The sequence below is a fragment of the Quercus robur genome, chromosome 10 (assembly GCF_932294415.1).
Source record: "Quercus robur chromosome 10, dhQueRobu3.1, whole genome shotgun sequence".
Taxonomy (NCBI): Eukaryota; Viridiplantae; Streptophyta; class Magnoliopsida; order Fagales; family Fagaceae; genus Quercus; species Quercus robur.
Window position 1 is genome coordinate 4398796 of NC_065543.1, and position 13560 is coordinate 4412355.

Sequence of the window (13560 nt, forward strand, 5' to 3'; positions counted from 1 at the left end):
CAACAACATCGTGTATTTTTCACTGTAAATAGTGAAATCACTACAACTCTATGAACTTAGGCAAATTGCTGAATCACATGACATAAATAATGTCTTATATGATTGTTTTTCTTTGACGCATATTTTTCTCTATTTTTGCATCTCATAGATTTCTCTACAATATCATTCAAATGGTGATATATCCATAAATACAATCTTATGCACTGCTGGCAGTGTTACTATATCACCTTCTAGCCAGAACCATTCTGCTAATCTTGGTAAGAATTTGTACTTGCATGACTGTTAACAATATGGAACTAGCCAAAACTGAAGAGTAAAGGCATTTTTTTATGGAAGGTTGATTGACCAAAGTTGTCTGTCAAATCTGGAAAAAAAAAATCTTGTTCACTCCAAATCTTGGATTGATTGTTAGAGCAAAGCTAGACTTCAGAGAAATTGGGCATCGAGTGTAACCAAACTCTGTCAAGTTGACTCCGGATATACCCAACCTAATGATAGAAGTTCTTGATGAGCCGTAATGGTGAATTAGCTAGGTAAAAAATTGAGTTATGGGATTAACTTCTCCTGGTCATACAACTTATTAGGCTTGTATGCAACTTTTGTGATGTTTAGAGATGTACAATGGCTAGATAATAGCCACGATTCGTCCAACACATTCGAAGCAATCAAATGTTTTATATAGATTAGCTTCTACATTTTATGAATATGTTAATCTTGGAATATTTTCAATTGCTTTAGTGAACTTTCCTATGTATACTAGAATGATGCTGTATTTTTTTCCCTAACTTATTTGGATTTTGGCCTTTTTGCGTTGATTGAGATAAAGGTGGTCAATACTTGAGGTGAAAATTATTCAAGTGTAATTTCTCATGTTCACACGTGTTTTACATTTTCGGTAAATGCATGTGAATATGAGAAGTTCAGACTTTTTTTTTTTTTTTTTTTTTAGAGAGAGAGAGAGAGAGAGAGAGAGAGAGAGAGAAGATATTCAGACCTTTTTTTTTTTTTTTTTTTTTTTTTGTGACCCATTAACATGCCTTTCTTGTTCTTCATAAATAAAGATTTTCAAAATTATAATCATATTGTGACTTGATTTTTTATATTTGTATATCACCTAGAATATCATGTATTTTATCGATTTACAATCAAATTGGCCACACTAACAAGTTTTGTTTTAGTTCTGGTCATATAACCCTATGTATAGAGTCTTAATCCATATAATAATAGATGGATATAGATGAGTCAATCAAACGAAACAATTAAAGAGAAAAAAGTCCATAAATAAAAATTAAAAATTAAAGAGAAAGAAGACAAACATAATTACATAATGATCCCCACAAAAAAACAAAGAAACAAAATGTTGATATATTTTTTAGTTGTTGGACAAGATTAGGCCTAATCTCTGAAATTTACACTGGCCCAAAATAAAGTTACATGCTTATGGATTAGACGTTTAGACTATACATACTAATAGAGTCAATACAAAACTTACCATATAGTATATAGACACATGTATCCAACGATACATGATCATCCCAACTACACCAATACAAAACTAGCAACCATGCACAAAAAGACGTCTCAACTAATAGATGATATATCACAACATAATACAACTTGCAACTATTTAGATCAAATAATTTAAACAAGTTGCCATAACAAATAAGAAGTTGATCTAAAATATTTAGTGTACGGCATCGAGGTCCCAAGACCCAATTGAGCCCTGGGTTCAAGCCCAATGGCACGACCCCATTACTTTAAACTCCGCTTGAAACTACCTTCACAAACTACGAGTTTTGAGCCTCAACCCCTAAAAGATGCTCGGCATAGATTTTCCAAACAAACAATGAAACCTTGTCCGAACGTACCATAGGATGCTCGGCAGTTCAGGAAACATCACTACCGAGCATATTAACCTGAGTTGGAACCAAGTTCCAAAGCCATAATCGCTGCATTCCACTCTCACCTAAACATCCACTTATAACAGATAATATTGGACCTTCAATTGCACTAACAATGGCAGTAATCATGATCTCCCTACTAACTTAGAGCTATAAATAGGAGAAGCTGGGGGAGAAAAAGGGGTTCAGAAAAAAGAGAGAAAAAACAGTCATTCAGGGAGGGAGAGAGGATATTACTTTGAGTTTCTGTGCCGAGAATGACCCAAAGTAGGAAATCCTAAATCCCTCGTTATAAATAAGTTGTGAGCCCAAGTGAGGCTAAACCCAACAGTTTCATTTCCGGCGCGCACATTCAGATAAAAAAATTACCAACGAATTTGTATCCAAGAGGAGTCTGGCAAAGGAGCAATTTCTTGGAAGATGGCAAGAGTTAGTGCAGAAAGTGCTGGATACATATTGTACTATAATGCTATATCAATTCAAGACCTCAGTAGTCAGTACACACTAATCTTATTATTTGAAAAGGCAAGAAAGGAATCACTGAAAAATGACAAACAGAAAAACAACGGTTTGCTTAATTTACAATATATCAGCGTATTTACAAATCTGAAAGTGGTAGAATAAATCAAATATGTTCTTGATAACGCTGGAATACATATTTAGCACATTATCTGTGTGTACCTTGTTTTTTCATTGAAGTTATTTACTTGTCAAAGATTAAAAAAAAAAAAAAAAAAAAAAATCTGAATCAGTTTCGGCTTAATTGTGCTTTCTATTATCATTCATTTCATAAAACACTGGAAGAGATCAAGAAAATACAAAAGACTGAACTTTTTAGCAAAATCGACACTTATTTCAGATTTATACCGAAAAAGGCGATATTAACATAATTTCAATGCATTACTAAATTCCTCATTTAACAACTTGAATTAAATAGACAACACAACAAAACACATTTAAGTACACTATTATTCCTAATTCATTGTTTCTTTTTTCCCCCAGTTTTTGCTAAGTGACATAAAGCAATCATATTTCTATTAAAAACGAAATAATTACTAATTACTAAACCAATTAAGCAATAAATCGAAACAATTTGTCAATTCTCTCATTCACCGTTACCATTAATTAAATACACTTCATAACACACTAATATACCTAATTAGTTTTTTTTTTTTTTTTTTTTTTTTTTCAGTTTTATCTAAGTAATCAATAACCACTTAACCAAATTAAGCATTAAATCGAAGAAGAATTAAGAGAGAGAGAGAGAGAGAAAGAGTTTTACATTTTCATGATCCATATGACGAAGCAGCTTGATCTCACGTAGAGTTCTCTTCGCATCGATCTTGTTATCGAACGCATTCGCAATCTTCTTCAACGCCACGTGCTCATTCGTCTCCGAATTCAAGGCCGAGCTGAACCAAAAATTCTCCGATTCAGAAAAACAAAAAAAACGAAATTGAAGAAATCCAACAAAGAGAGAGAAATAGAGACCAAACGATGCCGTAAGCGCCTTTGCCGATCGGCAGAATGGGAGGCTTATACTTGGCGGTGACTTCGAAGATGTTACCGAAGATATTGTACTGAATACACCTCCCTCCGTGACTCAATGTCGCCGATATGTTCTCCGTCGTCGTCGCCGTCGCCGTCGCCGACATCGGCATCATCGAGTTCTGAGACTCCGTCATCACGGCGTCTCCTCCGCCAGGATGACTTGGCACACCACCGCCGCCGTCCACTGCTCCTCCGCCGTCCACTGCTCCTCCGCCGTCCATTTTTTCTGATCTGATTGATTATGATAATGATTGTCGTTTTTTTTTTCTCTCTCTCTCTTTCAAAAGCTCTTCTTTCTTTCTACTCATTGTAAATTTGTTGTAAAGTAGCAAAAAAAAAAAACAAAACCAATATAAAGTATAAAGGAAAATGAAATGAAATGAAATGAAATGATTGTTGTTGTGTTTGTGTTTGTGTGTGAGTGAATGTATGGTATGTTTTCTCCTTTTTAGGTTGGTTAATTTTGTTGATATATGAGAGCGAATGCAATGTGTGACGTGTATTTTTTGTTTTTTTTTTTTGGATTTTTTAGTAAAATACCCAAAAAAAAAAAACTAATTTAATCTAACTAATATATTGTATTTAATCAAATTCTGTTTTTACAACAACTGTGAGTTTGTTTTTGTTTTTGTTGTTTCCTGATTGATTCAATTTAATTCTGTTTCCAATATTCAAAACAACAATTATTTTTGTTGTTTTCATAATAAAAAAAAGGGGTTTGGAGATGTGTAAGTGTACGTGTGTAACTCAAAAAATAATTTTTTGAAAATGAAAAACTGAAATTTTTTTAATAATAGAAAATTCAAAAACTTTTTTTTTTCTTTAGAAAATTACAATTTACTTTTATTTTAGATAAAGTGTTTCTCCGAATCAAGTTGGAGGAACCTTCTTTAATCCATTACTTAGTGATTTATAAGATCATGTATGTGAATTAAAGCACATGCTTAATTTTAAATAATTTAAGACAAGTCATAATAATAAATTAGTAATTATAATTGATTATTAAAAGAATTAATTATAATTAATGAAGTATTAAAGACCCATTGGCTCAACTCCAAGAGAAGGATGTACTTTTTAGTGCATGGAATAAAAATTCAATGACTAATTAGGTATTTTAATTGAAAAATTAATTATTTGTTTAATCTGAAGGTTAATATGAACATAAAATGACTCAAGAGGGATGATAAACTTGTAATTAGTTGATGACTAACTTAAAATTAGTGCATATACAAAAATGTGCAATTAAAAATAACCACAATTATATTTATAATGTTTCTATGTAATAGGTAAGGAACTAAACACATTTATAGTATTATATAGAAGTATAATAAATTTAAATTTAGCCCAAGTTTATATTTTTATAATTTTAGATGCATGAATTTACATGTAAATGTAATTGACAATATATCTAGAAAGACACTTGATATGAAATTGGAGTACATTTAAAATCTAACATTAGTATATTGTATAATTAAATAAACATAGACACAATTCTCAAAAAAAAAAAAAAAAAAAAAAAAAAAACACTTAGACACATTATTAGAGGAGTAATGCTACAGCCACAAACTATTTTATAACACTTCTACAAACTATTAATTTGACTAGCTTTTTATTGGTTTTTATCTACGTCTACCATTAATATCACTTTTTCATTTACCAATAACTACTCACCATACATCAGCAGTTTGTAAAAAATTTGTATCTCTAATATTACTCTTATTAAAGTACAATTAGAATCTTAATTTGGATTATTAATTGAGTTTCCATTTTAATATACTAATAAGTTTAGTAATACAACTTACTCTCACATATTCTATTGATAGATTATGAGTGGTGGAAATAAAAGTAGTGTTAGTGGTATGTTCATGTGAAAGTAATTGTCTACCACTTACAAATTACCACCTTAATAAGTTGTGAAAAAAATTGTGTCCTAGATAGAGTTATAATATATTATAGGTTAAAATGTAAACTGCACCCTCTAAGTTTAATTGAAATTCATTTCAGTCATCTTACTTTACTTTTATTCAATTGAGTACTCTAAGTTTCAAATTTATTCAATTAAGATATTATGTTGAATTTGTTAAAAATTTTCCTTAAAAAATTATTTTTAGATGAAAAAAAAAATTATAGATTTTTATGTAAGAATTTTTTTTAAAATATATAATTTATTAGTTAATTGCATATTTAACAAATTTTTTTTTATATAAAATTGGACAAAAACCTGAATTAAATAACTTTGAAATTTAGAGAATTTAATTAAATAAGTGTAAAGTTAAAGGACTAAAATAAATTTTAGTCAAATTTAGAGGATGCATTTTACATTTTAGGCTATATATTATATATGATTAGTAAATTCATTCAACTATTTAGGATCCTAAATATTAAGAATGAATTAAGATTGAATTCCTCTTGTTAATTTAATTAAATTAATGATGATTATAAAGTCTAGCAAAATTATAAGGTATGGGAAGTCGGTCAGCATTCCAAGAAATGATTCAAATGATAAAGAAGATACGGTGATAAAAATGGGTTAATAAATGCAGGGTATGTCCTTTAGAACTTTCTGTGTTGTAAAGTCAAACATTTGTTGATACATTGTCAAAGGTTAGGTGAAAATAATCAATGTAAATTGTCACGTACATCGGTACATGTCAATGCCTAGGTTTTATTTTACGTTATTTTTATTGTCTCATGAGGAAATTTGGAAAGTACTATTAGGTGAAGAACTTTCCTGTGGTACTTCAAATGGAAACGTGTTTGTGACTTCCCTTCTTGTATAATATATTAAATTTCCCACAAAAACAAAGTTCGTAACATGAATTCTATCCCTTTTTTTTTTATTTAAAAAAAAAAAAAAGCACAGGAACCAAAGGAGCCAAATGTCCTTTAAAATTTTCTTATTAGAAGGAAAATATGTTTAATTTGCACACATACCAAATCGTTGGATAAGAGATTTGAAATTCTATTCTTGCTTACACCAAACATTAATTGGTGTCCTGATTTAATGGTAAATGATAAATGAGTAATCATTAGAAGTAAATGTCATAAATTGAAACTTTACATCTAAAATAAAAAATTAAAAAAAATCAGCAGTTAAAAAAATGTTGTGTGATTGGGTTTTGCTTAAAAACTAGCTTTAAGTTTTTTTGTAACATATTTAAAGCCGAACATGCAAGAGTCTGCATGTTTAATTCCAATTTATTTACTTGAGAAGCATCTTGTTGCATTTGGTCATTCTGACATTATCTCATCTTGCGATTACTCCCAATAGGAGATTGGCAGTGATATTGCGTATGTTGTTGTTCTGTCATTTTCTTATCTGTGTATGTATTGAATGGACAGAATGCATAAAGAGTGAAAGAAATTATATGTTTTTTTTTTAAATGTTTTTAGAATGTAAATAGGGCTTAAAGCCAAGTAATTTTTTTTAGATTATATCTAGAAACTAGAAACAAAGTTATGTAATTTTGCTTTTTATATTCTAATAAGATGTGAATTTTTGAACCACCGAGCAGTGTGGTTTAGTGGTCTTTGGGAGATGTACAAGATGCACTGAGCTATGGTCACACTTAGGTAGAATTGTCATGCTGGTCGCCTTCTACCCATTTTTTGTTCATTAAAAAACAAAAAGACGTGAATTTTTTATAATCCAATTAATAAAGGAATGTATTATTTTTCTTATTTTTCCCATTTTATTAAAATAAGTGGCCACCTTATGTAAAAAAATTTAGGGGAACAAACATCATTAGTCGAATCAAATCTTCATTTTTGAGAGACAATTAAGGGTTGAACCCATGATCGATGTCCATGAAGTATAATCCATGCCACCTCAAAATTAGCACTCCTGTTCTATATGAAGTTATCTGATCATATGAAATTCTTCCTTGACACTTACTAGGTTTGCTTCTATTTTGGAAGCATGCTTGCTCTCAATTATTGTTCCTTTACATTTAATAGATTTGCTTCTATTAGCATGCTTGCTTACACTGTATTGGAATCTTGTCCCTATTTGTTTGTTTGTTTTGTTTTTTGGAACATCCATCTTACAAGTGTCTATTGTCATTCTAAAGGAATTATTTCACTCCATTGTCATCTTTTTGGACCCAATTATGAGTGTTAGTATTGTTGGTAGAGGAGAGAAACTACATACTTAAGCTTGGGGGCCATGGCTCCCCCAAACTTTTCAAGAATTAGAATTTCACCCTTAAATTTATCTAACATTTTCAACAACAAAAAATAAATGATTGGGCCCAGCCAAACTCTTCATATTTTTCATAAGAACTTTTTAAATTAGTTCGATTTTTATATTTGTTATTACTTTGAACACCTTATTCTTAAAATGTTAGTTCTGCCTTGGTAGATATAATTTATGTTGCCACCAATTACCAAGGACCAGTATGCTTACTCCCATCTTTCCGTCCCTTGGGGGACTCCTGATAAAATTTGAATTTTGAACTATAGATATGCCTATGCTACTAAGCTGTATTGTAACATTTTGTACATGTAATATGCAGGCATCTTATCCTGAGCTCCTAAGTATGAATTGAGGAAGTTCTTGTCAACAAAATACATGTTCCATAGTTCAAATTTTCTCTATGGTAGTCAAAGAAACAATTATCAGATTGTATTGAACTTGGCACTTGATAAAAAATTAAAAAGCAAAGATAGGAGTGAAAACTGGGTTGGGTTGTAACTTGTACAACTCATTGCTAAGACCAATTCTTTCTTCTCATTTTTTTTTTTTTTTTTTGAGAAAAAATCTTTCTTCTCTTGTCGAAATTCTTAGTCTGGCCTATTATCTAGTTTGGTCCATGGTACATGCTTATATGCCTTATAGGTCCATGAGGAGAGGCGATTGCAGCCTCATCTGCATAAAGCTAGGCTCAATCACCCCTTGTTCATTTAGAATCAGGCTCCTCATTTGGCACACACTGTGTGTTGGATGCACATGCACCATAGTCCAGCCCATAAAGAATAAAAGCCGAATTGATGAAGACTCCTATATCAAGTTGAAATAAGAAAACATGGTGAGTATGTACTTTGTGTGTTCCTGGGAGCCCAGCTGCATCTAATCACTACTCTCTAATGAGTTTGTGATAGGCTTCAATAGCAAGGAGTCCTAATTCCTTGCTAAGTACTGTACGTGGTGTACCAAGATTCCTACTCCTAATTGAATTAAGAGTGTGAGGGCATGCTTTTATATGAAATTGCTAAAAAAGATGAACACACAAGTGAATTGAGAGAGCAGCCAAGAGGAAGCTGCTCAAAAAAAGAAGACAGCCAAGAGAGAGATAGCTGTGAGTGGAGAAGAATATAGAAAGAAGAGTGCAAAGTGTTGCTGCCTTTGAGAGAGATAATTTGTGTGTTTGAGAGCAAAGAAAAACAAGAGAGATTTTTTCTTTAGCTGTAAGACATATATAAGAATTATTGTAATTGATTTGATAATAGTGAAATTATTCGAAATTTGTTCAATGATTTTTCCCTTCAAAGAGAAAGGGTTTTCCACATAAATATTTGTTTTTTTGTGTGTGATTGTTATTTCGGATTGCTAATATTGTTGATAATGTTATTTGGGACTCAACAAGTGGTATCAGAGCCAGGTTAGAGTGGAAGTGATGGCTGGAGTAGAAGGCAAGGCTTCAGGAATTGAGAAGTTTAATGGAACAGACTTCAGGTATTGGAGGATGCTGATTGAAGATTATCTCTATGGGAAGAAATTGCATCTACCTTTTTTGGGGATGAAACCTGAAACTATGAAGGATGAAGACTGGAACCTTCTTAATAGATAGGTACAGGGAGTTATTCGATTAATTCTATCAAGATCAGTTGCACACAATGTTGTGAAAGAAAAGACCATAGTGGATTTGATGAAGGCTTTGTCTAGCATGTATGAAAAGCCGTTGGCTAACAACAAGGTGTATCTGATGAAAAAGTTATTTAATCTGAAGAAGGTAGAAGGCACTCTTGTAGTGCACCATCTGAATGAGTTCAATACAATCACAAATCAATTATCCACGGTGGAAATTGAATTTGATGATGAGGTTCGTGCATTGATTCTTTTGGCTTCTTTACCAAACAGTTGGGAAGTTATGAGAATGGCAGTGAGTAATTCTGCAGGGAAAAACAAACTCAAATATAATGATATTTGAGATTTGATTTTAAGTGAAGAGGTGTTAAAGGAAGCATGAAACTCAAAAATTGAAAATAGAAGAAGAAGACTCATAACGGCTAGTGTTATGTCTAACGGCTCTTAGACTAAAACGTTGTCGTTTTGTGTCTTAGTTAAAGAAAGTAACTAAGTTAAGAAGAAACGGTGTCGTTCAACTTATTGGAATGGTGCCGTTTTATATCTACCTGTTATAAGTGTTCAACGGTGCCATTTTGGAGTCATCTCTCCTAAAGGCTATCTAATGCGAGGAGTACTCTCTCTGTTGAAATTATACGGTTATGGTTCCAACTCTAACTGTCACTCAAGCCAGGCTGTCATTTCGGAATTTATGAAGTATAATTTGGAATTAGTTTTGAGTTTGTTAAGAGTAGTTGTGCTCTTTGGAATGCTCAATCTGTAATGTACTTAATCTATAAATAGAGTAGGTGCTATGCATTTTTGGTTAAGCTTGATGAAATAGAAACCAATTTCTCATATTTCTCTTTTTTGTTTTACTCTCTCTCTCTCTCTCTTCTTTCATCTCTGTTTGTTTTGCTCATTTGCCATTGTTGTTCATCCTTCAAGCTTCAAAATCTCTCAAGAGGTTCGCAGGAGAGATGCGAATATAGACAATGCACAAGATCAAGATTTTGTCACGGAGAACAAGAGTAGAGGTAGAAGCAAATGACCTAATGATTGAAAATTCAATGGTAGGTCACAATCAAGAGATGGATCTCAATTCAAGGAAATTAGAGAATGCTTCCATTATGGGAAAAAGGATCACTTAAGAAGAGATTGTTGGCATTGGAATAAGGAACAAAATAAAGGAAAATATGAAAAGAATGATAGTGAGAAAAATACTACAACTACTGTGATTGTTGAGGATGTTGTGGTGCTCTCTATTAAAAAGCAAAAGTGTAAGCATGTTGCTAATAATGACGTTGAGTGGGTTGTTGATTCTGCAGACCCCCATCATATTATCCCTATGAACGGGTTGTTTACCACGTACAAAGTAGGAGATTTTGGTACAATGAAGATGGGTTACTCAAAAATTGTGGGAATTGGTAATGTGTGCATCAAAACAAATGTTGGTAGCATTATGACGTTGCAGGATGTGCGACATGTTCCAGATTTAAGGATGAATGTGTTTTCTACATTGACTATGGATTGAGCTGGTTATTGTAACTACCTTGGTAATGGAAGATGGAAACTTACTAAGGGGCCATTGGTTGTAGCAAGAGGACATGCATGTTGCGGTATGCACAGGACTCATGTGAAAATTTGTAAGAAGAAGTTCAATGAGATTAAAGATTTTGAGAAAACTCCACAATTGAGAGTTAAGATTGGTAATGATGTCAAAAGGGTGAAATTCTCATTGCTTAATAGTGTTTTAGAAGAGGAAGTGATAGGTGATGAAGAATATGAAGATGCTAAGGCTACATTGGATGATGATGAAGTGAAAGACCTTGGAAGTCTTGAGCAAGGGGAGCAATATCCTCCACTAGAGATTGTTGACCCTCACGAGAAGAGGACTACTGGAGAACATTGAATTGTTAGCTTCAAGAATAGTTGGACTTCTAATGAGGGGGAGCCAAGAGATTGGATTAAAGAAATCCAAGATGAGATTAATTATTTGAGAATGAAAGGCATTGACGTTGATGAGGTATTCTCAGTATTGGTGAAAATAATGAAGAAGGTTAAGCCTTGTGTTGGCTTGACTTACACAGAATTAAATTGAAGAGATAGAATGAAGGTCTCCTCCCATTGGTGGGCTAGAGGGGGAGATTGTTGGATGCATATGCACCATAGTCTAGCCCATGAAGAATAAAAGCCAAAGTGATGAAGACTCCTATATCAAGTTGAAATAAGAGAACATGGTCAGTATATACTTTGTGTGTTCCTAGGAGTCTAGCCGCATCTAATCACTACTCTCTAATGAGTTTGTGACAGGCTTGAATAGTAAGGAGTCCTAATTCCTTGCTAAGTACTGTACGTGGTGTATCAAGATTCCTACTCCTAATTGAATTAAGAGTGTGAGGGCATGCTTTTATATAAAAGGCATGCGTGTATTGCTAAAAAAGATGAACACACAAGTGAATTGAGAGAGCAGCCAAGAGGAAGCTGCTCAAAAAAAGAAGACAGCTAAGAGAGAGAGCCATGCATGAAGAAGAAAATAGAAAGGAGAGTACAAAGTGTTGCTGCCTTTGAGAGAGATAATTTGTGTGTGTGAGAGCAAAGAAAAACAAGAGAGATTTTTTCTATTCTTCCTATTCTTATTTAGCTTTTTGCTAAAAGTGTATTAAAATATACTTGTACTTTAAAAAAGTAAGAAAAAATGAATTTTTGAAAAGCTGTACATAAAAATTAAAAAGCAAATAGCTAACTTATAATCTAGTCCCAACCACACTAGTAGCATCACTTTGGTTTATTCGGTCCACTTCGGTCTATTTTGGTCCATTTGGTCAAGCTCAGTCCACTTCAGTCCACTCCTGTTCCATTTGGTCACACTTCGGTCCATTTGGTCTGTTTTAGTCTATTTCGGTTCATTCGGTCCACTTTGGTCTCTTTTAACAAAATCTAATCTTCATGATTTCTCTATTTTGTGTGCTATTTACTAAATTTCTTGATATTTCAGAAACTTTGAATATTATTTTGGTCCATTCGGTCCACTTTGGTCCCTTTTAACAAAATCTAATCTTCAGGATTTCTCTATTTTGTGTGCTATTTTCTAAATTTCTTGATATTTTAGAAACTGTGATTATAATGAAATGGAACGAAATGACTTCGTGTGTGTAGATAACTGATCTTCATAAGTCATGCACCCTCCTTTCTCTTCTAATATTCCTCCCCAAATTCATTCTTCTTTCTTAAATTTCAAATTTGGTGGCAAATTGATTGTCACTGATCTTGAATTCTTGAAGGCTTTATAAAGTTATCTTTATCTATGTTTTTAATTTTTTAATTTTTAATTTATTCATTTTCTATGATTTGGAACGAAATATGCACCTTTGAGATTTTCTCTTTGACAGTTTGAGGCTGGAGATTGAGCTCAATGATAGATATTCATATTTGACAAAATTGTGGTACTAATATTTGGTAAGCTTTCATGAATGTTTTATTTGGTGAATCCCAAGTATCACAATTGTCGTTTAATGCCTTGTACGTTAAGACTAAAAATAGATTTCTGTTGGACATGGCTGATTGTTTAGGTGTTTTATGCACCTCCTCAAGAGAGCCTAGGCATTTTCTGTCTGATATCAAGTTCTGTTCACAAAATTTTTGGTAAGCCATATTACTCTTTCTGAGTTTTTTCTACTTTTTTTAAGCCGTGTCAAATTTCTGGTTGCTGGTTAATAGGAAAAATACTGCGTTTATATCTGCAAATGTTTCTTAGTTAATCAACAAAATATCAGGTGAGTCTAAGTTTTCCAGCTTTTACACCATGGTTTCTTCCATCTCCTATTTACTTAGCATTGGATCTTTTCTAATCAACCAAATTCTAACAAGTCATCCACTTATTGAATTTTTTTTTTTTTTTTTCTTTTTGGGTTATGGTTGGCTAACCTCGAGCCCTTTGTTTCAGCAACATCTAAACTTTACTGCACTGTTACATTTTCATGAAATGCCATCTTACATGCTGATTGATTGTCAAAATAATTTCTTCTTTTGTGTGCTATTTCTGTGAGTGATTACTTTACTCAGTTAACAATTCTTTGGGATGAAATCCAGAATTTTAGCCCATTCCCTTGCTGTTCATGTGGTAAATGTATATGCAATGTGAATGAGAAAATCAATGAGCTTCAGCATCGTGATTCAGTTATGCAGTTACTCATAGGTTGAATGAATCTTTTAGTCAAATTTGAGGTCAAGTTCTTTTAATGGATCCTATTCCTCCTATTAACAAAGTTTATTCTTTGTTGATCCAATAAGAGAACTCATGACATGAGTTGAATTTAAACT

The 13560-nt window shown here is 32.5% G+C and overlaps 1 protein-coding gene across 2 annotated transcripts; it reads right to left on the reverse strand.

The window, feature by feature from the left end:
* Window positions 1-250: 250 nt before the first annotated feature.
* LOC126702022 (mitogen-activated protein kinase homolog NTF4-like) lies at window positions 251-3584 on the reverse strand. Of its 2 annotated transcripts, XM_050400623.1 has the most exons (4): window positions 3393-3584; window positions 3184-3313; window positions 2271-2441; window positions 251-364 (listed from the first exon to the last, which is right to left on the reverse strand). In XM_050400623.1, the coding sequence occupies exons 1-3, from the start codon at window positions 3563-3565 to the stop codon at window positions 2439-2441; spliced, it is 306 nt and encodes a 101-aa protein (XP_050256580.1). In that variant the 5' UTR covers window positions 3566-3584; the 3' UTR covers window positions 251-364; window positions 2271-2438. The 2 variants fall into 2 exon arrangements, with proteins under 2 accessions (XP_050256580.1, XP_050256579.1); XM_050400622.1 differs by lacking the exon at window positions 251-364 and having other exon boundaries at window positions 1390-2370.
* Window positions 3585-13560: the final 9976 nt, after the last annotated feature.